The sequence below is a fragment of the Lepidochelys olivacea genome, assembly GCF_965140295.1.
Source record: "Lepidochelys olivacea isolate rLepOli2 genome assembly, chromosome: 2".
NCBI lineage: Eukaryota > Metazoa > Chordata > Testudines > Cheloniidae > Lepidochelys > Lepidochelys olivacea.
In genome coordinates, this window is record NC_140412.1 from 175360405 (window position 1) to 175387718 (window position 27314).

A 27314-nucleotide genomic window follows, 5' to 3' on the forward strand; every position below is an offset into this window, starting at 1 on the left:
CATCAGGGAATATCTCAGGAATTGTAACCCCACCCCCCCATGAGCTGCGGCATGCGCTACGGAAGTTCCTAGAGCACTCCCGTGGCGCCCGCGATAGGGCACAGCTGGCTCTTCGGCTATGGGGGGACTTTGATCAACTCCTCCAGGCCACAAAGGCCCTTATAAAGGAGGGCAGGGGGCAAGGAAAGCGCGGTGCTGCGGCCTACGAGCGAGCCCGCAGCTTCCGAAGCGATCTACTCACCCACGGGATGGGTCATGGGTTGCTGTGCAACCCGCCGGGGGCCCTGAACCCCCCCGCCAATACGAGACCCCCACCCCCCCAGCCCTCCGTATGACGCCTTTTATTATTGTGACCCTGAATACCAGGGGCTGTAGGATGGCTCTCCGCAGGTCCCAGGTGCTCTCTTACCTTCGGGAGGGGAGGTACTCTGTAGTTTTCCTGCAGGAGACCCATACGGACCCGGCCGCCGAGGACAGGTGGCGGCTGGAGTGGAGGGACGGGGTATACTTTAGCCACTTTGCGACCTGGCAGGCTGGAGTGGCAACCCTATTCTCCCCCAATCTACGGCCTGAGGTGCTAGGGGTCAATGAGGCCGTACCGGGCCACGTGCTGCACCTTCGAGTCCGAATGGAGGGGCTCGTGGTTAATTTTGTTAATATCTATGCCCCGCAAATGAGCTCCAGGCGGCCACAATTTTATCAGCAGGTGTCCGACTTTCTCGGCACCCTGGATTCGCATGAGTGCCTGGTCCTGGGAGGGGATTTTAACACCACCCTCGAGGAACGGGACCGCTCAGGGGCCGAACCGAGTCCGGCCGCCGCGAATATTCTCCAAGGGATAGTCGACCATCACTCCCTAGTGGACGTCTGGCGCGACCATCACCCAGATGACACCTCCACGTTCACCTTTGTCCGGGTGGAGGCCCATCGGTCACACCACTCTCGGTTGGACCGTATTTACTTATCCCGTTTCCATCTTTCACAGGCCCACTCCTCCGCCATTCGGCCGGCCCCATTCTCCGATCATCATTTAGTCGCTGTAACGGTTTCCCTCCGTGCAGAGAGACCGGGACCGGCCTATTGGCACTTTAATAACAGCCTGTTGGAGGATGAGAGCTTTGTGATGTCCTTTCGGGAGTTTTGGTTGGCCTGGCGAGAGCAGTGGCGTGCCTTTCCCTCGGTGCGGCGATGGTGGGATCTCGGGAAGGTGCGCGCCAAGCTCTTCTGCCGTGACTACACTCGGGGCACCAGCCGACGGCGAAATGCGGCGATAGAGCAGCTGGAACGGGAGGTCTTAGAGATGGAGAGGCGCCTGGCCGCCGATCCCGAGGACCCGTCCCTCTGCGGAGCGTGCCGGGAGAAGCGGGAGGAGCTCCGGGCCCTTGAGGACCACCGGGCCCGAGGTGCCTTCGTTCGATCCCGCATCCGCCTCCTTCGGGAGATGGACCGCGGCTCCCGCTTCTTCTATGCCCTGGAGAAAACGAGGGGGGCCAAGAAACACGTCACCTGCCTTCTTGCGGAAGACGGCACCCCCCTCACGGGTCCGGAGGAGATGTGTGGGAGGGCCCGTGACTTCTACACAAGCCTTTTCTCCCCGGACCCGACCGATCCTGACGCTTGCGAGGTGCTCTGGGAGGAACTCCCCACAGTCAGCGTGGGCGACCGAGACCGACTAGAGCTGCCTCTCACCCTGGCCGAGTTCTCGGAAGCCCTCCGTCGCATGCCCACCAATAAATCTCCGGGCATGGACGGGCTGACCGTGGAGTTTTACCGCGCGTTCTGGGACATTCTCGGCCCAGACCTAGTCACCGTCTGGGCTGAGTCCTTGCAGAGCGGGGTCCTCCCTCTGTCATGCAGGCGAGCGGTGCTCGCTTTGCTGCCGAAGAAGGGGGACCTCCGCGATTTACGAAACTGGCGTCCCGTCTCACTCCTTAGCACGGATTACAAAATCGTAGCGAAAGCAATCTCGCTGCGGCTAGGGTCCGTGATGGCGGACGTGGTCCACCCAGACCAGACCTATACTGTCCCGGGTCGCAGCATTTTTGACAACCTCTTTCTCGTCCGAGACCTTTTGGAACTCGGGCGGAGAGATGGTCTATCGTTCGCCCTCCTGTCTGTTGATCAGGAGAAGGCGTTTGATAGAGTAGACCATGGGTTCTTCCTGAGCACTCTGCAGGCGTTTGGATTTGGACCTCAGTTTGTGAGTTTTCTCCGGGTGCTGTATGCCTCCGCGGAGTGTTTGGTTAGGCTCAACTGGACCCTGACTGAACCGGTCAGCTTCGGGCGAGGAGTGCGGCAGGGGTGCCCCCTCTCGGGCCAGTTGTATGCTCTGGCGATCGAGCCTTTCCTCTGTCTCCTCCGCAGGAGGATGACAGGGTTGGTGCTGCGGGAGCCAGAGCTGCGGCTGGTCCTGTTGGCGTATGCCGATGACGTACTCCTCGTGGTCCAGGACCCGGGCGACTTGGCGCGAGTGGAGGCATGCCAAGCCATCTATTCGGCAGCCTCCTCCGCCCGAGTCAACTGGGTCAAGAGCTCTGGCTTGGCGGTGGGGGACTGGCGGCAGGTGAGCTCCCTCCCACCCGCACTTCAGACCATCCGGTGGAGTGCGGGTCCACTGCTCTATCTCGGCGTTTACCTTTCCGCCACGCATCCTTCCCCGCCGGAGAACTGGCAAAATTTAGAGGGCGGGGTGATAGAGCGGATCCGGAGATGGACGAGGCTTCTTCGATGTCTCTCCCTCCGAGGGAGAGCACTGGTGCTTAACCAACTAGTCCTGTCCACGCTCTGGTACCGGCTCAACACCCTGGCCCCGTCCCCGGGTTTCCTGACCCATCTCCGGAGATTGATTCTAGAGTTCTTTTGGTCAGGAATGCACTGGGCCCCTGTTGGAGTTCTTCATCTACCCCTGAAGGAAGGAGGGCAGGGCCTGAAGTGTCTGTACACTCAGGTCCGCGTCTTCCACCTCCAGGCCCTGCAGAGGCTCTTTTATAGTGCAAGTAGTTCGGCGTGGAGCATATTGGCACACGCCTTCCTGCGCCGTTTCCAAGGGTTTCGATATGACCGGCAGCTCTTTTATCTTTCTCCGAGGGGTTTTCCGCGAGACCTCTCTGGGCTGCCGGTCTTCTACCAGGACCTCCTCCGGACCTGGAAATTGTTTCTAACAACCAGGTCCGTGGCGGCCACCGTGGGGGCAGATCTGCTCACGGAGCCCCTGCTACACAACCCCCAGCTCCGTGTGCAGGTGGCGGAGTCCCGCTCGGTGCGCCAGAGGTTGGTCCTGGCGGAAGTCACGAGGGTCGGAGACCTCCTGGACTACGACCGGAGAGACTGGCTGGATCCCCTGATGCTCGCTCGGCGCATGGGGCTCTCCAGCCTTCGTACCCCCCGGCGCGTACTTCAGGAGGTGAAGGCCGCCTTGACCCCCGCTGCTCGGGCTTATGTTAGCCGAGCCTTGTGCGAGGGCGCACCCCGCCCATCCCTTACCCCGGGCCCGCCGGACCTTTCCATCGGGCCCCCACCCCGTAGATCCCAACAAACCCCTCACCCTTTCACTGCAAGCCGGCTGCACGAACTGCAGCCGGTTAGCTTTCAAATTGCTCCACGGAAATACTTATATACACTTACGCTTCACACCCTTCACGCCCACACCCTAGTGTCCCGCCCCGATACAAAGTGGCGGGATCTCCTGCCACCTTTGGAGGGTGAGCAACCTCGGTGGGCCAGCCTGTATTCCACCCTGGTCCCGAGGCCCATCGGGGACATCAGTTGGCGGCTCCTTCACGGAGCTGTGAGCACGGGCGTGTTTTTGACACGGTTTACCCCCATTCCGGACACTTGTCCTTTTTGTAATGTGAGGGAAACCCTGGCGCACGTGTATTTAGAGTGTGCCAGATTGCAGCCCCTTTTCTGGCTCCTCACAAATATTTTATTACGCTTCTGGCTTCATTTTTCCCCCCACCTTTTTATCTATACACTTTCCATTCGTGGCCCCACAAAGTCGCGGGATCTTCTGGTCAACCTCCTCCTAGCTTTGGCTAAAACAGCCATTTATAAAACCAGAGAGAGGAGGTTGGCCCATGAAGCGTCCTGCGATTGTGGGGCCGTTTTTCGATCCTCAGTACACTCACGTATCCGGGCGGAGTTCCTCTGGGCGGCGTCCACCGACTCCCTTGAAGCCTTCGAGGAGCGGTGGGCGCTGTCTGGGGTTCTCTGCTCGGTGACCCCGTCCGGTTCCCTCCGTCTGACCCTTTGATTGAGGGGAAGAGCGAGAGACGCCAGCCCCAGCCGTTGCCGCTGTGGATACCATCATTCCTGTCATCTAGGAGGGGTCCTATAATACATGGGTGTCTACCCCCCTCCTCCCTAACCTGCCCACCCCGCAGCCGTGCCCATCTTACCGGGCACTCTCAGGAGGGGGAGGATCGGTGACACTGGGCGCGGCACTGGGTAACTCGAGGGGGTGGAAGACCACGAGTGTCGAGGAAGCCCCCCTGCTCTAGGCCACCAGGTAACTCAGGAGGGTGGAAGACCACGAGTGTCGAGGAAGCCCCCCCGCTCTGGGCCCAGGCTAGCCTGAACACTTCTCCCTCCTGAAAGCTGCTGTGTTATACCTTCTGATTGCGTTGTTTTGTTGCATAGTTGTTTTGTTTCCTTTGGTAATTCTGTAAGCGTTACCAATAAATTTTTTTTCTGTTTCAAATAAAAAAAAAAAAAAAAAAAAAAACCTTCCCTGTTACCTTACCCAGGGAAAAGGGACCTACTTAAAAAAAAAAACAAACAAACAAAAAAAACCTTCCCTGTTACCTTACCCAGGGAAAAGGGACCTACTTAGCCTGGGGCTAATGTATTTGCCTTCTATTACTCTCCTGTAGCCATCTGGCCTGACCCTGTCACAAGATTCAAAAGTTGATTAAGTCCTTTAGAAGCAGCTACTAAGAAAACTCAGAGGAAGAGTAATATGGGTAAGTGTTAGAAAGCAAAGAGGACAGATATGTGACCAATTTTCAGAATTGAAAGAGGTTAATAGTTAAGTGGCAGTATGCCGGGGTAAATACGAGAATTGTTGTTTAATATACTTATTTGCAATCTAGAAAAGAGAGTGAATAGAAGTCATACTTTGTTGTTGACATAACAATTATCTGGTTATTCAAGACTAAGGATTGCAAGTTCCTTTAGGAAGACCGAACAAAACAGTGTGAGCCACATGATCAGTTCTGCTTGAACTGTCTCCCCATGTTTATACCTGTACTTTTATGGGTATAACTGACTGCTGACACATTTGTGCACCTATAATAATTTGTGCCCATAAACTAAGCCCATAAATATGGAGGAAAGTGTTTGAAAATGGTATGTACTGTCACAAAAAAGTGAGTAAGGATCTATAAGCAGCAAATAGGAAAACATGGATATGACTGGAAATTAACAAACAAACATATAGTTGTTTAAATAGATGGAGAGTTTTTTTAAATCAGAAGGTAAAACCAAAATTAGGAATCAAGTGTGAAATCCTCCAGGATCAGTTTCCTGAGATTATGAAGAGACTGGCATTGTTGGATTTTGGTCCTTTTCTTTTTTGTTTATGCCATAAGGACCAAAATAAACTGAGCATCTTATATTTTAAGCTTTATGTTGTATGCAAGTATTTATTTTTTTTAATCCTCATGCTACAGATGGCTTGAGTTGTACAGTCTGCAATAATAAAGGCCACAAGAAAAGTACATAATAAAAGAGAGAATTGCACTAAAACTGTAAGAAGCTATGTGAGGGACCAACTCTCTCCCTGTGCATCTCAGCAGCAATTGAGGTCAGTATGTGTCCTCTCAGGAGAGATCTCCATATCAGGGGATTGCTGGCAAGTTATTTTCACTGCTGGACCCTTGACTATGGAATTTTCTTCCCCTGTTAGTCCAGCACAGCCCAGTTTGGTTAACCTTCAGCTCATGTGCTAATTGCCTTCTTGAGTAATGGATGGATGGACAGTCCATGAGAGAGATTCTTCTTAACTTATTAAGAGATTTTAAAGATGAAGACCTGGAAGTGGATTTTTTTCAAATGAGAAGCCAGTAGAGTGCATGGAGCAATGCTGTAGTTTACTTTTAACAGTCTTTCTCGATTAGCAGGAGGGCTGCTATAGATTGTACTAGCTGAAATTTCTCTGTGGTCTTCACATTTATCTGAAATCTCCATTTGATTAATAGCTGCTTTTTAGTCAAGATTCTCAGTGAGTATAAATTGTTGTATCTCTGGTTTACACTTCAGTCTCAGTTTATGCCTGCTGAGGATCTGGCCCTTTTTGATTAGTTGTATATTAGTACAGTGAGCACTGTTAAAATGTTGGTGCTTGCTTTGGTGTTTGCTTTGGTGGCACAGATATTAACATTTAGTCATTTTTCACTTGCTGTGGTTTAAAGCAGTGGTGGGCAACCTGCGGCCCATCAGGGCAATCTGATTGGGACATTTTGCTGATGTTGACCATCTGCAGGCCTGGCCCCCCACAGCTCCCAGCGGCCGCGGTTCGCTGTTCCCGGCTGTTTGTTCCTGTCTGTCTCTGTCAGTGCAAGTACAAGGTAAAGACACGTTCAAACTCAGGATGGAAGAAAGTTCCACACCCACCTCTCATTTATTTACTGTGGTCTCCTCAACTCTTCTCTTCTTGACCATATATATTTGGTGTTAGCTTCTACCCTACTGCAGATTGTAGAGGGAATGGGCAGAAGAGTAGAGCAACGTCAGTGAAGTGCTGAAATGGGGAGCAGTCCCCATCATGCTCAGCAGTTTAGGTTCTACATAACACCACCCATCCGAAAATACTGTGATGCAGTAAAGGCCAAGACTGTAATGACACCCATGGTATACGTAAGTAAATAGATGCCTATGAACACCCAGCTCAGATGAATTTACTTGCAATAAAAGATAAGTGAGTATTGAATCTTGTACTTTGCTGACCTCTCTTCTGAGTTGTCGTCTTCGTTGAGTCTAGCAGGAGCTAGGCGACAGGTTTTCATTTATAGCAGAGCTATGGTGTTCTTACCTCAATAATGGCTTCGCCATTGGTGGTGAGCATGTGATTCTTCCAGCATATCATGCCAATGCCACATCCTAGCATATAATGATACTCATGTGAAAAGTTGTTTTATGTTTGTACATTCGTGGTCTGACTTGCCCTACAGTAAGGCCTGGTATAGTTTTTAGTTGATTGCAGGTAGCTACCTGTCATGCACATTCATTTGTGGCTCAATGTGTGCAACTTCTTCTTCTTTTGCCAAATTTTCATGCACATTGCAGAGATTTTCTTCACCTTTATGTCTCCTCATACTTCCACATGACTCTTTCCTCACTCCACCTTCTGCTCTACTAAATGTGTTCAGAGGCACAGAAGACCTTCTAGAGATAGATCATTTCTCCTTGCAATTACATTGGCTTCACATGCTCAAATAGACTTCATTAACCTGATAGCTTAAGGAAATGAAGCTCCAGGGGAAACTTCTATTCCAAGATAGATAATTAGGAAATTAAATAAATGCTATTCCCAGCATATGCAATCCTAATAAGGCATGGTGGTTACATTTGCTCCCTGGAGCCACAGTCTGGAATAGCAAGTATCCATTTATTTTAAAACTTTTGCATTTTGTGTGTTCATTTTTGTCCCTTGAGTTGGACAAAGTCTAAGGATGGTGGGGCTTACAAGCCTGTTCAGGCTGTGGGAATGTGGACTGGTTAGTTGCAGGCTTGCAGGGCTGCGTGTTGGTGATAGCCTGTTTCCAGGAGTGAGATTTAGGCTGTGGAATCACCATGATAACAGACGTACTCTAAAAAGAATATGTTTTGGTAAAATAATTATATCTTGTCAAGTATGATCCCTGTGTTGTTTTCTTCGATTGTATGCTCTTTGGGGCAGGGATCATCTCTTTGTTCTGTGTTTGTGCACACTGGGGCCCTGGTCCATGACTGTAATACAAATAAATAATTAACAGTAAAGCTGCAATCTTTTCTGTCTTTCAGAACTTTTAGCTTGTATAACTTTTTTCATAGTGCTCCCTAAGTGTGTCAACAAACCGTTTACTGGCAAAGGTCTTCCAGCTCTGCCCAGCAAATCTTGACTGCCATTATCCACTCTCCACACAGTTGCAGATGCTGTTGATGTCAACAGGAATACTGCACCTGAAGGGAGAGCAGACTTTCAGAGCCTAGATCTTCTGAGTAGATCTGAGAGGAGAACTTTACCTTCAGACAGCGATAGCCTCTGTTGTTAATAGAACACGTGCACCTCCCCCAAAATGCTAATACCATTAAATGTCATGCACAGGCGGCAACAGTAAGACAGAGGTTTGAACAAGAGAGTTGCACGGACATGGGGTCCTATTGAGGGGGCCTATTAGCAGAGAGCACCTGTTATAAATGAAAAGGACTTGCTAAAATAAAATGTTTCTCATGAATCTCTGACTGCCTCTATGTATCTGAAATGGTGAAACCTAAGAAGAAGGGTAATTAGTGAAGTGTGCTCCAAAGTTTCTCCCTAACATTAAATAGGGAGGGATGTTAGGTGCAAACAAAACAAAGAAAATGAGGGGAGAAATCAATTTACTTGTTAATGAGCACGATCATCTCTTTTTTTATAGGAAACCTGACGTTTTGCCTTTTGATTCTTAATCAGCCTTTGGACAAAGGTTACTTTCATCTTCTGTGGAAAAAAGGTAATAATAACTTACATATATCTTCATTTGCTTATTTACTTAGCTGCTGCCCAGCTAATCTACCGTATGTCCATTGAATCTCAATGTGGCAATTTCCACTAACTAGAGCAATCACCGGGTGAGACTGTGAATCAGCAGAATGCATTCCTTGTTGTTGAGTGCAGCAAATGAGTGGATTAGTCAAATTTCGCATCTCTTATGCATTTCAGTGGGAACTTCATGGACTGGGAAGGGATACATGTATGTGCGCTTGCGTCAAATAAGCCTGCAGCTTTTCAGAGGCATCCTCAGGAATGATGGTGGTTTTGCTGACAGAGTGCAGTAGATCAGCGCTGCATTCAAAACTTAGGAAGTGAACGTCCATGATAGGTCATCAGCAAAATGTGTTAGTTTTAGTCAAAATCAAATGAACCATGTACAAAGATTTATAAAAATATTGGGATTTCTTTCTGTTGGAAATGTGCAAATCATTGGGCATGTTTGCTTTGTTTAGTAAGCGTGGAGCTAATCATCTCTGGCATGATCATTGTAAAGCTAATATTTTGTAGAGTTTTTTTTTACAAATGTTTATATGCTTTAAGCGGTTCATTCTTTCAGTGGAGAAGCTCAATCTTTCAGCAGGTTGCTAGGAATTCTTGCCTAAAATATTCTTAAAATGCTGCAGCACAGAGACAGAAACCCTAATTTCCAATATTCATTCATAGAGTTACTCTTACTTGCTACAAGCGGAGCTTGACTTAAAGAGATGCTGTCCATTTGAATATTTTAAACTGACCGGTTTAAAAAAAGAATCTAGCTTCTGATAAAGCACTGGGGCAGTTTGTAACCTGTTAACAAGTTTGGAATCCTGCAGAGAGTCCTGCTGACTCATTGTGACTGGTGTGAATTGTTAATTCTACCTTGGACATGAGGGAGGGTGAGAGTGGCTCCATGGTTGTAGGAAACTAGGGTAGGAGACAGAGAAGTCTCTGCAGAGAAACCATAGGAATAGCCATGCTGAGGGAGAGGTTTATGTGTTGCTATTATTTGAGTTATTATTAAAGCCAAACCCCAGGAAGCGGATTAATTTTGAACTGAAACCTGTGAGCCAGATTGTCTCCTCTGGTGAACTCCCTTACAGGGAGCTTTTTAAGTGGAAATATCCCCTTGCAGAAATTCCCTCACTGAACCTCGATGGGGTCTGTCCCCGAAAGTGATTGCTCCCAGGGGTTTCACAGAAGGCCAGGGTCATCTCTGCAGAGGCCTTGTACCCCTGCAGCAGTTTTGGCCCCAAGCAGTTCCTCACCTCCTTGGAAGGACAACTACAATGTACAGGGGCCCCGAAGAAGGGTGGTGCTCTGTAGAAAGGATAATGATACAGTCTGGGAAGAAACTTTGGTTATAAAATTTCTGGGGCATGGAATATTTCTGACTTTATAGCTGCATAGCACCAAGCACAATGGGGCCTTTATCATAAACAGGTCCTCTGGGCTCTGCCATCATTTAAAAAGTACTAAGAATAGCTGATCATCTCAGTAGCTAAAGCTCTTGTTGGGGCCCAGGTCACTTGCTATTCTAATTACTGCATCTTTTTCCTCTCTGCCTTCCTGTAGCCTGGATTGCCGCATTTCAGTCTAGTCAGAATGCCACTGCTTAGATCTTCTTTTCTACTCACCCGCATCACTTTTCTTTATCCTTCCAGTGGCTCCCCCTTTTCCACAACAAAGCACAAGCTTCTTTGTTGGTATCCTAAAGTCCTTTACCAGCTGTGCCCCTCCCATATTGTCCACGTCTATGTCTTCTTGTGTTGCTTTTGACCATGCAATTGTCTCTTTCTCCCATAAACTATATGCCAGACATACCATCAATCGCTTTCTGATGGTATTGCAATACCGTGACCCTACTGCTTGTATGTTGTGTTCTGCTATACCTTTCCTTTGGTCTGTTCTTTGATATTTAAGCCCAGCTCCTTCAATCAGATCTGTGTGTGGTGACTCTTAGACCTGCACAGGTCCACTGCAGGATGGGGGTATTAGACTGTTAGCTCTAGGGACAGGAATGCGTTTTACCGTAAGAACGGTCATACTGGGTCAGACCAAAGGTCCATCTAGCCCAGTAGCCTGTCTTCCGACAGTGGTCAATGCCAGTTGCATCAGAGGGAATGGACAGAAGAGGTAATCATCAAGGGATTCATCATCCCCTGTCGCCCATTCCCAGCTTCTGGCAAACAGAGGCGAGAGACAACCTCCCTGCCCATCCTGGCTAATAGCCATTGATGGACCTATCCTCCATGAATGTATCTAGTTCTTTTTTTAACCCTGTTATAGCTTGGGCCTTTACAACATCCTCTGGCAAAGAGTTCCACGGGTTGGCTGTGCGCTGTGTGAAGAAATACTTCCTTTGCTACACTACAATGATGGGAGTGAAATAAGAACTTGAATCCAATTTAATACAATACTGTGTCTGGACAGAGCATAGCACAGTGGGACCCAGTCCTCTGAGGGCTGCTGCAATGAAAATAACAATTACTCCTACTAGGAAGGATGAAATTTTCAAAAGTGTCTAAGCGAGTTAGGAGCACAATCCCATTGAAAGCCAGTAGGACTTGCTCTCATAAGTCACTTAGAATCTATTCAAAATTCCACTCTTTGTGACTAGAGGAGAAAAAGAGAACCGACTGTACCCAATGCGCTATCAAATCCACAAAGTGAAAAAACATTTTTTTGGCTAACTTCTTTCAATTACAGCAGTCTTTGGTTTAACAGCAGGTACAAAGTGTTCAGACAGAAATGTTATTTTCAAGTGGATGGTGTCCCTTTAACAAGATAACTTGTTTCATTAGTCCTATCACCTCAGCAATAGGTGAAAACAAAGGTGTGAGGTGATCTACACATTTTGCTCTGTCCTGAGTTTATCGAGTCATGTGGATAAATGTGGACGCTCTGCGCTAAATCCATCCCTGGTGTAACTTCACTTGACCTTAAGAATCAGTGATTTCAGCTAATTAGCCTCTGTTTTATTTCTGACTTTCATGGCAGATATTTTTACTGACATAATTTGTAAAGAACTACTTCAAACTGCATAGGTTTGAATAAAGTTATTTCCAGTCTGTGCTTTGTGAAGTCCACTGTAATGTGATTTCTGCTCTTAATTAGCCCTTTTCGAGGAATAAATGTATCAGCATTCACCACTGTACTCATGTGAGGACTTCCAGTTTCTGGCAATAGGATACTGTGGACCAGAGAACAGTTCCACTTCCTTCTGTCTTCCGTTGATAGTTTTTCAGTCATGCTGTACGTGGATCTTTGCCTTCATGAGAAACTTCACCAACCTCTGCTCAAATTTCAAGTTCAGCTTCCACTATCAATATCTCTTCTTACTCAAAAAAATACTTTTATAAAAAAATCTATACCATATCAGTCTGTACTTTACTACTGCTGATCTTCAGATGGTGTGAAAAAATGGTAACTCTTGAAATATAATATGTCTACAAAAGGATGGGTTTTGGATTTAAAGACTGAAGCAGTCTCCACGTTAATTCAGAACCCAAGGAAGCCCAGATTTTGGACACCAAAACCACAAAGGCCTTCTGGAAGGTACAATAAATAAAAGTTTCTAAAAGTACAATTTTTCTCAGTAATGTAGGTCACTTATGCCGGATTTTTCAAAAGTGACTAGCAATTTTGAATGCCTTCATTTTTACATGCCCAACTTCTGAGACAACTTGAAAGGGATCTGATTTTTCAGAACATGCAGAACATCTGACTTCTGAAAAGTATCTCAAGTTGAGCACCTGAATTTGAGGCACCCAGAGTTGCTTCTCACTTTTGAAAATGCTGCCCTTATAATCTCTAGTATCCTAATGCTCTGGCATTGTCCGTGTGCCCTCACTTGGTGGCAGAATGCTAAATAATTGTGCATTCAGAATCCTCTCCGTGGCTGAAAGATTAATGATGAAAGCTATGAAGAGCAGCAGTTATGCACTGAAAAAAAGCGTTATTACTTAAAGAGTTAGAATAATATGTTAGCATTCTACAGGGATTTGATAAAATTCCCATACAGTATAGTATTTCTAGAAATGTTAGGCTGTGCTGTTAAATAGTCTCTTCAAGTTTGTGAGTAAGGAAATATGTATTACAGAATGACAGGTTTCAGAGTAACAGCCGTGTTAGTCTGTATTCGCAAAAAGAAAAGGAGTACTTGTGGCACCTTAGAGACTAACCAGTTTATTTGAGCATAAGCTTTCGTGAGCTACAGCTCGCTGTAGCTCACGAAAGCTTATGCTCAAATAAATTGGTTAGTCTCTAAGGTGCCACAAGTACTCCTTTTCTTTTTATGTATTACAGAAGTGTTCTTCCTTAGATTCCCTCCTGCTCCCAACTGGGTGGGCTTGTATCCAAGGGTTTACTAGTAAAATCTGGTTGCAGGATTGGAGCATTGGTTAATCGAGTCCTGTTTCTAGGCTGTTGACAGATGTTGTGGTTATCTTGCTGATCCGTTGATACTCCATAGCATTAGCTGCTGTCCATTCCTGAAGCAGGTTTTGACTTCATCAGAAAATAAAGGCTGTCACAGAAAGTTATAAATCAGGCAGAACAGCTCAGGTTCTTATTTTCTTTTAAATATTAGGCACTCTTGCTAGAAAATATCCTTCAGCCCCTCTATTGAAATTTATTACCAGCACACTCTCAGAGCACTGGGGCTGGCTAAACCTTGACTGTGAACTGCATATTCAGTAGTGATTAGGCACTAGTGGTACTGGGCATGTGCTGAGTAAGCAGCTGTGAATGGGTCAGGACTTCCTGAGCGGGGAATCCTTGGGTGTAATTCTGTAGTCTGTGTTATGGAGGAGTTCAGACTAGATGACCATAATGATTCCTTCTGGCTTAGAATCTATGAAAGTGGGGGTGGGTCTAATCTCAACTTCCTCCTAAAACTGGCCAGCAGAATTCCTTGGCTTCTGGGGGCACTTCTGGGTTCCCTCTTCCTCCTGTCTTCCATGTGGGATTCCTTCCTCTGCAGGAATTGGAGATCTAGCTGAGTTTTTTGTTATGCTTCCTGCCAGTAATTTCCTTCTTACCCCCCAAAACATATCCATAGGTATATTATGAGAGTTCTGATCACGGATAAGAAGTAAGAGCAAGAAAAAGATGAACAGCTTGAGGAGCAGACCGGAGGTTAGAAACTAGACTCTGCTCTACAGCCAAGACAGGAGAAATCTTACAAAGGCCTTTCCACTGTCAAAATCGCTATCCGATATAGAGCTAACTGTGGGCCAGCTTATCCACCCTGGTCAGATAGGGTGCGGTGGTTTGAAGTGGTTTCCATCAGATGCAGGGTTTACAGTTTTGTTCAATGGCTTTTAGCAACCCCCATTATAAAAATTGCGCCAGTGCAACTCCTGATCGGTCTTATTCAGTATTGAACTAGGATAGGGCAGCTATTGAATGGAGTAAGTTATCACCGAAAGTTGTTTAATAACTACGCATTACTTCTTTTTTTGAGTAATTTGTGTTACTGGTGACACATATTGTTATTTACCTCTTACAAAAACTCTTGCAAGGAAAAAAGATAGAAGCATATATTAAGTATCACCATGCAGCTTGTCTGCAAATACCATATACTATGTTACATTTCATGTTCCGTATGCTTTTGTCCGCAATATACTCAATGATTTATTTTTTAAAATCTCTGAGGTTGAGGCGGAAAATCTAGGTTATTTTCCCCTGTGACAGCTATCTTTTCCTTCATTGCCTCAATGTATCATGATGAAAAGAGTTGGAGCAATTCACCTAAGCCTTTGAAATGATTAAATATATACATACATTCAATTGCTCTGTTACTAGTCTGCTATGAACTTGCTGTGTCGGCATATGCTGTACTCTCTCCTCACCTTTTATTTTCATCATTTCCATCTGCACGTACTTCTAATACGTTTCAAATTTGTACCAGACCCAGAATTGGCAGCTGGCATAAAACTTAAGAGAATTTAGAGCAGCTACTATTAATAAATAGGAAAATGTTCATAAAAATGGTGATTGGAATGTCACATGGACTTGTGTACTTTATTGCAATTTCATGCAGGCATCCAGACTAGCAGTAACTCTTACTGCTGGCCTCAGCAAAACTTCTTCGTCCTTTCTGAGGTGATGCTAGGCACCTGATAAGTCAGCAATGGAGTATATTTTTCCATCTCAAAAATTTAAGTCAAATCAAGAATATAATTTCTTTTTCATGCTTAGTAATTTAAGTTCACCATTCTGTACACTTGCTGTAGATTTAAAACTTTAATATTTTCCAAGTGTAGAAGGCTTGATGTTGGACTTCATGCAGTGAGTTAATTTTCTTTAACTACAGGAGTCTAAGCAGAGTTGTTATCAGCTTTCTTAAGTGTATGAGCTTGAGAATGTACTGCTATAAGCAAGAAAAGGTGGTCAAGGAGAGCATGGGCTATTACTGCAGATCAATCTTGAAAACAAAACAATAAAAATGGTCAAATCCTTGGTAATACAGTATTTTACATCAGCTGAGACTCTGTCCCAAGAGTTTCCATTCCCAAATGGCCAAAGGAAGAAAATTAACTCTACCACGTTCCCAGTGGTGAACTCAGAGATTTACATTTCTTTTCATAAACATGAGAGGCTTCAAAGGTTAGAGTCACAGCAAATGCCTCCTGCTCAGAAGTGCAGATACTCAGCACTTTGAAAATCATAGCTCAGGTGACTCAGGTTTCACATTCTACAATTGAGCTGTCCAAAACTAGTGGACACTTGAAAATGAAGGTCTAATTTGGTTTGCCCAAGGTTACTTGGTAAGTCATTGGTAGAGCTAAGCACAGAATGCAAGTCCGTTGACTTTGTTTCGTGCTGAAACCACCGTTTGATCTTGTTTCCCTTAATATGTGGGATAGAATAAAGTCCTTAGCTTGTACCTGTGGTAGATGGCCATGAGACTGTAAGCTTTGTGTTGTTTTTAGTTCTGCGCAATTTCAGCAACTGGAAATGCTGAGATCAAAGAGGAGATTTTGTTTGTTTGAAGAATTGCAGATTTGTTTTGTTTTGTGTTTTTTTTTTTAAATGGCAGAATGATGAATCATTAAGAACCCCCTTTGTGGTGCTTTGAAAAGCTAAACCCTGCTGAGCTTTAGTTCAGAGTAACAGAACAATAGAGAATTACTTTGAAGTGCTAGGGAAAACCTAACAGATGATTAGAGCAGAAGGGAAAAAAATAGGGGAGGGAGGCCATTACAATGCTTTTTACTACTGAGCTGGGATGCAAATCCCATTAGGGAACTTCTGTTGTCAAAAGTTTTGCTGTATGGAAGCCTTTGATAGCATCCTATTGTATATCCTGTTGCCATCACATTTTGCAGAGGATATTTAAAATGTGAAGCTTCAGAAAGTATTATCAAGAGGAAACTTCAGAGCACCCAGTACAAAGAAGGAAGGGATGAGCCGCTGAAAAAAGAATATAACCAGCAAGTGCTTTGGCTGCAGAGCTGTGGCATGGGAAGCCAAGGGCCAGGAGTAAGTTTACATAATTAGCACAGATGCGTGAGCTGAGAGAAAGGAGAAAGTTCTTCACTTAAAATATCCATTGGATTTTCACTGGCATTACACTTAGAACTGACCTGCCTGCTGTAGCCATAGCCATCTAGTGGGAAATTATGTTCATCAAGGCAAAACAACCTCAGAATAAAGGGAGGGAGAGGACCAGTGGGGTGAGGGACAAGCTTGAATTGATATAGGCCTGGCAGGGAGAACTCTGCTGCCAGACTGAAGAACAATTAGGGTGGGGAGTTATGGGGTTGTGGACAGTGAAGCAGAGGGAGACAGTCCACTGGCTGATGGCAGTGGGATTGCTATTTTAAGGGATGCTCCTCATTCAATGACTAATGTCCATGAATTAGATCAGTAACAAACTACAAAGTGGAAATTTCCACGACATGCATCCGACGAAGTGGGTATTCACCCACAAAAGCTTATGCTCCAATACATCTGTTAGACAATAAGGTGCCACAGGACTCTTTGGCGCTTTTACAGATCCAGACTAACATGGCTACCCCTCTGGTACTAAACTACAAAGAAACAAATGAGCAGATAAAACCTATGATTTCAAGCAATAATGATGCAAAGGATCAGATGCTAGAATTAGACCTGGTTGAAAACAGGGGCATAATTTGTGAAAATCTTCACAAACATTGCATGCTATTTTTTCACTGAAATTCAAAATTTTGTCAAGTTTTTGTTGAACTTGTGAATCTTAAATTTTTGACTGACACATGTATGAATCATGACACAACCCCATGCTCTGGGTGTCCCTAACTTCTAACTGCCAGAGGTTGGGACTGGATAACAGAGGATGGATCACTCGATAATTGTCCAGTTCTGTTCATTCCCTCTGAAGCACCTGGCATTGGCCACTGTCAGAAGACAGGTTACTGGGGTAGGTGGACCATTGGTCTGACTCAGTGTGGCCGTTCTTATGTTCTTCTTAATGTTTTATTGACAAAACGTTGTGAGGAGCCATCCTTTTAAAAAATAGCTTTGTCATGCAATTTTCATGCCCTTGTCCTTTACTTCTTTAAAATGCAGATGATCATCCTACATAGGGGGAATTCAGCGAGTGGAGGGAGAGGAGAGAATACAGTAAAGTAAAGATCAGGAGACCGGGGAAGAAAGCAGGAGTGAGAGTGGATGAGAGGAGCTTACTGGGGAGTGCATGAGTGTTCACATAAGGAGAGGTCACTTTATTGAAAAAGTTTGAAAAAGTTTTGAAAAAAGCATTGAAAAAGTTTGGGCTCTTGAGACCAGAGTGGCTGAACTGGAGGAGTAAAGGAAGACAGAGTAGTACATAGATGACACCTTTTGGGACAGAGTAGGGCAGTCCCATCCCCCGTCTCACAGCATCTTTGCTGTTGAGGAGGATGAAAGTCTTGGGGAAGGAGAACATCAAGCTGGAGCAGATGGAAAGGATCCCATAGTTGGGACCCTCCTTCCTGATGATGTCATAGTCAGAGGCAGTGAGTTATATCTCCACGTGGTGCCTTGGCACCAGCAATATTCAGAGCTCAGGTGCCCAGCTCCACCAATATTTGGGGCTCGGTGTGTCCCCCTCCCCCGGCCTCACCTGCCTCCCCATCCAGGGGAGAAGAGTGTCCCTGCCTCTTCCCTGCAGCTCTATGCTGCCTCTCTGCAGCAACTGCTGCCGCAGGGTCCTAGTGCCCCCCTCTCCATTACCAGGGCAGACTGACTCTGAGCCTGCCCTTCTACCTCAGACCCTTCCCTTTTCCGGCGGGACCCTCCACCAGCACAGGGGGCCCCCCTGCCCGCAGTCACCATGCTGGGCAAGGAGGCAGCCCCATCCCTCACCCCCATTGAGGCTACAGTCAGGGGCAACAGCAGGGGAGGAGGCGCACGCAGCACCCCCCGGCACCACCACGGGGGAAGCGAGGGAGATTCCTGGACCTGAGAGAGGCCCTAGGAGCACATGCAGTGACAGTGGTGGGGGTGAGTGTGCTGCTGGGGGGCCAGAAAAGGGGGGCTCCTCCCCCAGAGCTCGCTGCTGTCAGCAGGGAAAGGGCTGGGGGGAGTCCTCCTCTCTGGGCCCTGTCCCGGAGCAGCCTTCCTGCACCCCAAACTCATCCCCAGCCCTACCCCACCCCAGAGCCCACACCCCCAGCCAGAGCTTTCACCCCCCACACCCTCAACCCCCTGCCTTAGCCCTGAGCTCCTCCAGCACCCCAAACACCTTATCCCCAGTCCCCGCTAGAGCCCTCAACCCCCTACACTCCAACCCCCTGCCTTAGCCCTGAGCCTCTCCAACACCACAAACCCCTCATCTCCAGTCCCAGCCAGAGCCCTCATCCCCCACACCCTAACCCTCTGCCCGAGTCCTGCACCTCTCCAGCACCCCAAACACCTTATCCCCAGTCCAAGTCAGAGCCCTCATCCCCCTGCACTCCAACCCTGAGCCTCTCTAGCACCCCAAACCTCCTAGCCCCAGACAGAGCCCTCAACCCCACACTCCTACTCTCACCCTGAGCCCCTCCCACACCCCAAACCCCCATTCCCAGCCCCAGACAAAGCCCTCACCCCCTATACCCCTACTCTCGCCCTGAGCCCCTCCCGCACCCAAACCCCTCATCTGCAGCCACACCCCACAGCCCTCACCCCTGCACCCCCTCCCTCTGCACCCCCTCCCATCCCCAAACTCCCTCCCAGAGCCTGCACCCCAGTCCCCTGCTCCAGCCTAGGGCCTGCACCCCAGACCTCCTCCTCCACCCAAACTCCGTCCCAGAGCCTTGGGCAGGTGGGGGGCGGAGTTTGGGCAAGGGTGGGTTCTGGGCACCACCAAAAATTATGCAAATCTGCCGCCCCTGGTCATAGTGTCCTCTCATATTGAGGATACCCCTCCTGGGGAGGGAACCCAAGTTATTAGGAAGAGACAGGTAATAGTAATGGTGGATTTGATTATTAGAAATATAGATAGCTGGGTTTGTGATGACCAGGAGAACTGCCTGGTGAAATGCCTACTGGGTGTGAAGTATGTGGACCTCTCAAGACATCTAGACAGATTTATGTGCAGTACTGAGGTGGAGCTGGAGTTTGTGGTACATGTAGGTACCAGTGACATAGGGAAAGGTAGGAGAGAGGTCCTTGAGGCCAAATTTAGGCTGGAAGGTTGGAGATTTAAATTCCAGGACGTCCATGGCAGAATTCTCTGAAATGCTTTCAGTTTCACATACTGGACTAGTTAGATAGGCAGATCTTCAGGGTGTCAGTGCATGGATGAGACGATGTTGGGAGCAGGGATTTATTAGGAACAGGGTTATCTTTTGGGAAAGGAGGAGCCTATCAAGGAAGGATGGGCTCTACCTAAACCAAAATGAAACCAGATAGCTGGTATGTAAAAGTAAAAAAGTTGTAGAGGAGTTTTTAAACTAAGGGCTGGGGGAAGCCAACAGGTGTGGAGTGGCATATGGTTCAGACAGACATTTATTAAAAGGGATACTCTATGTCATCATAAAGAGGAGAGGATAGAAGTTGATGAACTTCACGAGGAGGGTGGTGAAGCACTGGAATGGGTTACTTAGGGAGGTGGTGGAATCTCCATCCTTTGAGGTTTTTAAGGCCCGGCTTGACAAAGCCCTGGCTGGGATGATTTAGTTGGTGTTGGTCCTGCTTTGAGCAGGGGATTGGACTAGATGACCTCCGGAGGGCTCTTCCAACGCTAATGTTCTATGATTCTATGAAATACAGGTAGGAACTGAAGAGAAACAGTCAGACAAAAGAGAGTCCCATTCAGTTACATCATATGAAGGCAGAGAACTAAACACTGACATATTTGAAAAGTGCTTGTATACAAATGCAAGAAGTCTAAATACTAACATGAGTGAAATTAAGTGCCTGGTCTTAAATGAGGATATTGATATAATAGGCATCACAGAAATGTGGAGGAACAATGATACTCAATGGGACACAGTAATACCAGGGTACTGGTGTAGGAATGGCACTATATGTGACAGAAAGCATATTCAAATATAGTAAAGATCTTATGTGAATCCAGTTGTGCAACAGAATCTCTATGGATAGAAATTCCATACTTGAATAGTAAGAGTATAGCAGTAGGAATATACTATCAACCACCTGACCAGGATGGAGAATGTGATTGTGAAATGCTGAAGGAGATTAGAGAGGCTGCAAAAACAGAAAACTCAGTAATAATGGGGGATTTCAGCTATCCCTATAGTGACTGGGACCATGTCATCTTAGGACTGGATGTCAAAATAAAATTTCTAGACACCATTAATGGCTGCTTCTTGAAACAGCTAGTCCTGGAACCCACACTGTGAGAGGCAATTCTTGATTTAGGATAAGTGGCATACCGCATCTGGATCAAGAAGTGAATATAGCTGAACTTCTCTGTATAAGCAACCATAATGTTATTATATTTAATCTCTTTGTGGGGGAGGGAGGGAGGGAGGGAGGGAGGGAAGGGAAATACCAAAGTATTTAACTTCAAGAAGGGGAACTACACAAAAATGAGGAGGCTAGTTAAACGGCAATTAAAAGGAACAGTTACAAGAGTTAAATGCCTGCAAGCTGCCTGGAAACCTTTTAAAAACACTATAATACTGGCTCAAACTATATGTATACCCCACATTAAAAAAAATCAAAACAACCAGAGGACGAAAAACCCCAACATGGCTAAACAACAAAAGTAAAAGAGGCAGTTAGAAACAAAATGGCATCTTTTAAAAATTGGAAGTCAAATCCTACTGAGGAAAATAGAAAGGAATGTAAACGGCAAATGAAGTATAAAAGTATAATGAGGTAGGACAGAAAAGAATTTGAAGAGCAACTAGCAAAAGACACAGAGACTAACAGCAAAAATGTTTTTAAGTACATCCGAAGCAGGAAGCCTGCCAAACAATCAGTGGGACCACTGGATGATCGAGGTGCTAAAGAAGCATTCAGGGAAGACAAGGCAGTTGCAGAGAAGTTTAAATGCATTCTTTGCATAGGTCTTCACTGCAGAGGATGTGAGGGAGATTCCCGCACCTGGACCATTCTTCTAAGGTGACAAATCTGAGAAACTGTCCCAGATTAAGGTGTCAGTAGAGGAGGCTTTGGAACAAATTGATAAATTAGAGTAATAAGTCACCAGGAACAGATGTTATTCACCTGAGAGTTCTGAACAAAGTCAGATATGAAATTGCAGATCTACTAACTGTGATTGTAACCTGTCACTTAAAGCTGCCTTTGTTTCAGATGACTGGAGGATAGATAATGAGGTGATGATTTTAAAAAAAGCTTCAGAGGTAATCCTAGCAATTACAGGCTGGTAAACTTAAATTCCATGCCAAGGAAATTGCTTGAAACTATAGAAAGAACAGAATTATCAGACATAGATGAACACGATATGTTGGGGAAGAGTCAACATCATGGCTTTTGTAAAGGGAAGTCATGCTTCATCAGTCTATTACAGTTCTTTGAGAATATCCACAAGCATGTGAACAAGGGTGACCCAGTGTATATGATGTACTTGGACTTTCAGAAAGTCCTCACCGAAGGCTTTTAAGCAAAGTAAGTAGTCATGGGATAAGAGGGAAGGTCCTCTCATGGATCAGTAACTGTTAAAAAGGCAGGAAATGAAGGGTAGGAATAAATGGTCAGTTTTCAGAGTGGAGAGTGGTAAATAGCAGGGTCCCACAAGGATCTGTTTATGATATTCATAAATGATCTGGTAAAGAGTGAGGTGGCAAAATTTGCAGACAATTGAAAATTAATCAAGACAGTTAAGTCCAAAGCAAAGTATCAAGAGTTATAAAGGGAAATCACAAAACTGGGTGACCTGGGTAAGAAAACGGCAGATAAAATTCAGTGTTGATAATGCATAGTGATGCACACTGGAAAATATAATCCCAACTATACAAACAAAATGATGGGTCTAAATTAGCTGTTACCACTCAAGAAAGAGATTGTGGATAGTTCTCTGAAAATATCTGCTCAATATGCAGTGGCAATCAAAAAAGCTAACGGTGTTAGGAATTATTAGAAAGGGTTAGGTAATCAGACAGAAAATATCATAATGCCACCATATAACTCCATGGGTGCGCACACACCTTGAATACTGAGTGCAGTTCTGGTTGCCCCATCTCAGAAAAGATGTATTAGAATTGGAGAAAATAAAACGGAATAAAAACCACACACACACACACACACCGTAAGGGCCATATTAACTGCTTATGTAAATAGATGGAGATCTGTTGACTTCAGTGGTGTTTCATAGATTTACACAGCACAGAATTTGGCCCATAAAGAATAACATGTTTTTTTCAAACAGGTATGTTTATAAAAATAGGACCACCACAATCCCAAATCAGCCAGAATTATAGTATCATAGACTTAATATACTGTAGATGGAAGACCCTACACAGCAGGCTGACTTCAGAGATGGAGAGAGAGGGAAAGGGAAAGTGGCTCTTACTGAGGGGAGAGAAGCTTTTTTTCACACCCTACTCACTTTGCAGTAGTTATGGGTAAGGTTAAGATTTTGTCACTCCTATTTTTAGTAAAAGTCAAGGACAGGTCATGGGCAATAAAAAAAAAAATTCACGGAAGCCCGTGACCTATCTGTGACTTTTTCTAAAAATATGCACCACAAAATGGGGAGCTGCAGGTTCCCCGCACCACCCAGGGGTACCTGGTTTGGAGCTGCAGGGTCCCCACATCACCGGTGGCTCCAAGCTTGGGACACCCCCACCACTTGTGGTGGCTCTGGCTCGGAGCTCTGGGGCATCCCAGCTGGCTGCAGCACTCTGTGCTCCCGTGAATCCCTGCCAGCTGCAGAGGCTCCATGCTCTGGGGCACCCCTGCTGGCCGCAGGTCCGGGAGCTGTGCGGCACCCACACCGGCCGCAGCAGCTGGGAGCTTGGGCCCACAGTTCCGAGCCGCAGGGGTGGCAGGGACCCTACAGCTCCTAGGCGCTGGGGGCTCAAGTCATGGAGGTCTCTGGAAGTCATGGATTCCAGGACTTCCATGAGCTCCCTGAAAAAGTCGTAGCCCTAGTTATCGGTATGACCCTGCTTCCATCCAAGACAATAGCAAAAACGTCCACTGATTATAGTGGGAGTCGGATCACTCCATGGGTTTCTTGCAGCATTTTTTATTTTAAACCCCTGTTGTCAGGAGTTGATGATTTAGAGCGTGATCAACAGCCTCCTGAAGTCAATGAGAATAGTTTTATTCAAGCTAATGGACTTTGGATCAGGCCCTTAGTGGGAAGCTTGGCATACAAGGGGCTTGCTCATGCTTCTGTTGAAGTCAGGTTTTGGGGTGGGAGCAAGATCAAGGCCAGGGTGTCCAGGAGATGGTGATGATTTGTAATCTGTATTACTGTATCACCTAGGAACCCTAGTCATGCACTCCATTGTGTTAGGTGTTGTATAAACACAGGACAAAAAGACAGTCCCTGCCCCCTGGAGCTTACAGTCTAAGACAGCGGTTTCCAACCTTTTTTTCATTTGTGGAACACTAAAAAAAATTCAAATGGGGGTTTGGACCCCTTTGGAAATCTTAGACATAGTCTGCGGACCCTCAGGTGTCTGGGGACTACAGGTTGAAAACCACTATTCTATGGTAATTACAGCCTTTTGTGGACCCCGGCTTAGATGTTTTCTGCAGACCCCCAGGGGTCCAGTCACCACAGGTTGAAAATCCACTGGTCTAAGACAAGGGACAACAGATGGATACAGGCAGATGGGAGACTACGAGTGAACAATGAGACAGTATTGGCCAGCTTGAGAGGCAGTGGTGTCAGGACACCACCATCCTGACGGATATCAAGTTTTTTGTAGCCATTAGAGCAAAAGAGAGTTTTGAAGAGGGATTTGAAGATGGATAATGAGGTAGCTTTGCAGATGTTTACAAGAAGCATGGGGCAAAGGTGTGAGGCAGCATGGGAAAAAGCATGAATGTGTTTGTTTGAAAATTTAACAAGTTGGCAATAGGAGAGTGGCATAATGGAATCTGAGGTGAGCATTGACAGCTCAGTAGTGAATGAGAGAGATGGATAATGTGTATTTTTCACCAAACAGGAAAAATAAATGATCAGTTTGGGGCTATATTATCACTGGTACACTCAAACAATTGAAACTTTTAAAAAATTTCAACTTTGTGAAACTTGACAGAGAAGCTGCTGCAGAAGCTGACTGGGAGATACATGTTATGATCCACAAAAGTCAAGGCAAAGGCTGACAGTTGGCCCTTTACACTCTCGCAAGAGGAGTGACTGCATGAATGAACAAAATTTTGGCTTCATCTTTGAACCTATCTTTATCCCTTCACTACTTTAGGGTCAGATACACTGAGCACTCTGGGTTAGTCCTTAACTCACATTAGCCCTCAATGTTAGCGGGGCATTGCATTTGTGTGGAATGATAAGCTATGAATGAAGTGTTTCCACTCTGGACAAGGCAGAGGAACCTGGAAGATTACATCTTGGCGTGTCCAGAGACAGAGTGAATTTGACTTTCCTCCTGATCTTGGAAGGAAGCCCAAATATTTTGAAGTTAGGGAATTTGATAAGCTCAGAATTCACCTGGACTTGACAATTTTGGCTGCATGAGCAGCTTCAGAAATAAAATACATTTGTAAGTCTAGAAGATGCTTTGAACGTGATTTAAAATTATCTGGAGTCTGTGCCAAATCTGTACTTACATAATTAACTTGGGTCTTTACTAAGGATTTTAATTAAGTTATTTTAATCCATTAAAAATGTTTTAAAGTAAAGTTAAAGAAAACATCAGGGGCCAAATTCAATATTGGGTTAAGCAGGTATAAGTGTACTGAAGTCAATTGAGTTGTATGTGCTCACACCAACACTCAAGTATGGGGTAGGGGGGCACTCACTATAAGAAAGTGGGAACTTTGCCCAAGAGTTTCGAAAAGGGCAAGTGACTTAGAGTACCCAAATTGACATCTTAAAAGGGTTCAATTTTCAAAAAGTGTTACCTGCGAACCCTTTGAAAATCAGGCCCCATGAAGGTGTCTCAGGGTAGGCACCAAGAAATTGAGGCTTTCAAAATCTTGGCCTATGTTTCATCATCCTTTAGCACTGTTTCACCATTTTATTTACATATTTAGTGTCTGCCCAGTCCAGTTACTTTTCTGATAGCAAACACAAAAGTAAACTAGACTGTAGATGGAATTACATAATATGATCTAAATCATCTCAGTTCTACTTTCTCCCTCAGTTTGCAAAATACTCTTAATCCTTTTCCAGATTTATAAACCTTATTTAAATTAAGATGCAGACTCAGATCACAGTTGTGGCACTGAAATGATCTTTTTCTAGTTGTCAGAGACAGTTTCCACTGAAAACCTCCTGATTGAACTTCAAGATCTACTGACCACATGTCAGAAGAACAGTTCTTTGGTGTGATAATAAAATTGATTGACAAACTTAATGCTGTGGGAAATTAATGTTCTCCATTATTGGTACAACACAAATGATGGTAATGCAAACATCTATGTCAGTGTGCCTCAGTCTTCACCTAGATGCACTTCCCTAAGTAAAAGAAGCATTTGCCATGTTCATTCAAGCTTTCGTGTCTTGACTACTATAAAGGATGTCAAGAAGTGCCAACATTTGGGGATTGTTTGTGATATGGTCACTTGTCTGCTGATCTCAGTCAAATTCCCATTAAACAGTTACCAGATGACAGCTGTGAAACTCTGTGTCTCATTGCCAGTCACCTGAGCTATCCCATTGTTTGGGTAAATGTATACGAGGATGATATGTGCCCCCCCCCGCCCCTTTTTTTGTTTGATAACCAAAAGGCATGCTCAAATTGCCTAAAAGATTGCAGGCTGTCTGCAGTAACTCTTGCCTCTTCCCCACAAGTTTGACAGGGGCAATAATCTAAAGGAGAACGGTGTCCCCGTCCTAACCTGTACATTCTTTACAGAAGGGATCATCTTTTTGTTCTGTATGTACGATGCCTAGCACAATGGGGTTCTGGTCTGTGACTGGGATCCTATGCACAACCACAATACAAATAACAATAATAGAACTAAACTCTGTGGATTGGGACAAGGAGGGGTTATGAGCAACTAGGATTACCTAGATTATAAAATCTCTGGTCTTGGTCTGTTTTGTATACATGTCTGTTCAGTGCCAAGCCCAGTGGGGCCCTGATCCTTCAAGAGGCACCTAGGCGCTACAGTAATATAAATAACTATTTATAATAATTATTTCACTGCTCATGTCTCCTCAGTAGGAATGTGTGGGAGCAGACTTCCCTCCAGTTGCTGAAGAGGAGGAGAAAGTGGGAAGACCTAAATGGCCAAGGAAAGTCATGCAGGCCAAATCTAATCCCTTGCTTACTTTTCATTAAAGAAAGAGAGATGCACTTTAGCAGCAAGGATGTTTTTCTAGCCTGCTTCTTTGGTCAGTTTGCTAGGAAGAGCAAAAGCCATGTGGGAGCTGCTGTCTACATTTAGTCTACTTCAGTGGTTCTCAACCTTTTCCATACCAGGACACCATCCCCACCCTGCGCCCTCTTTCTGTCTAGTTGAGACCCCCTGCCCCCCGCCCCATCCCATTTTGTAATCTGGGAAAGGCAGGGTAGTCATGACCCCCAGGTTGAAAACCAGTAGTCTAAATCTGAATTTACATTGCCTGGGCTGCCTTTTTTCTTGACCATCCCTTTGGAAGCCTATGCATCTTTGTCATGGAGTGAAATCCTCATTGCAGCTTTCTAAAATGTAATGATGCTTCTGTGGTTCACCTTTTGGCTGGGAGAGGGAGAGGTAATGCTCTTGCCAGGGACTTTTGGAGCTTGCTTTCTGCAATAAGTTTAGGAGCAAGTTAGTTTTTTAAGATCACTTCAAAATCATGCATTTAACTTGATTGCTTTTTTTTAGATCTAGAGATTTGAATGAGCATTAATGCATCAGTCAGCTTTCGTTCAGTACTTACAATGCTAAGATACCCTTTGTAGTCACCTTCTGAAAATGCTTTGGCAACAGAGCTTGCTATACAGAAAGTGGGAGAAAGGATAGAAATAATAAACGCACCATCAATTTGGCTGACGCAGTTGAACATTTTTCAGTTTGTTTGCAACCCAGCTTCTGT

The 27314-nt window shown here is 45.6% G+C and overlaps 1 protein-coding gene across 4 annotated transcripts in view; it reads left to right on the plus strand.

The window, feature by feature from the left end:
* The window catches only part of TPK1 (thiamin pyrophosphokinase 1), a 492286-nt gene that overhangs the window by 88698 nt on the left and 376274 nt on the right, over window positions 1–27314 (plus strand). For all 4 annotated transcript variants that reach the window (XM_084620669.1, XM_084620671.1, XM_084620668.1 and 1 more), the window contains exon 3: window positions 8619–8693. In XM_084620669.1, coding sequence (XP_084476795.1) covers window positions 8619–8693 — 75 coding nt within the window. The remainder of the gene's footprint in view (window positions 1–8618; window positions 8694–27314) is intronic.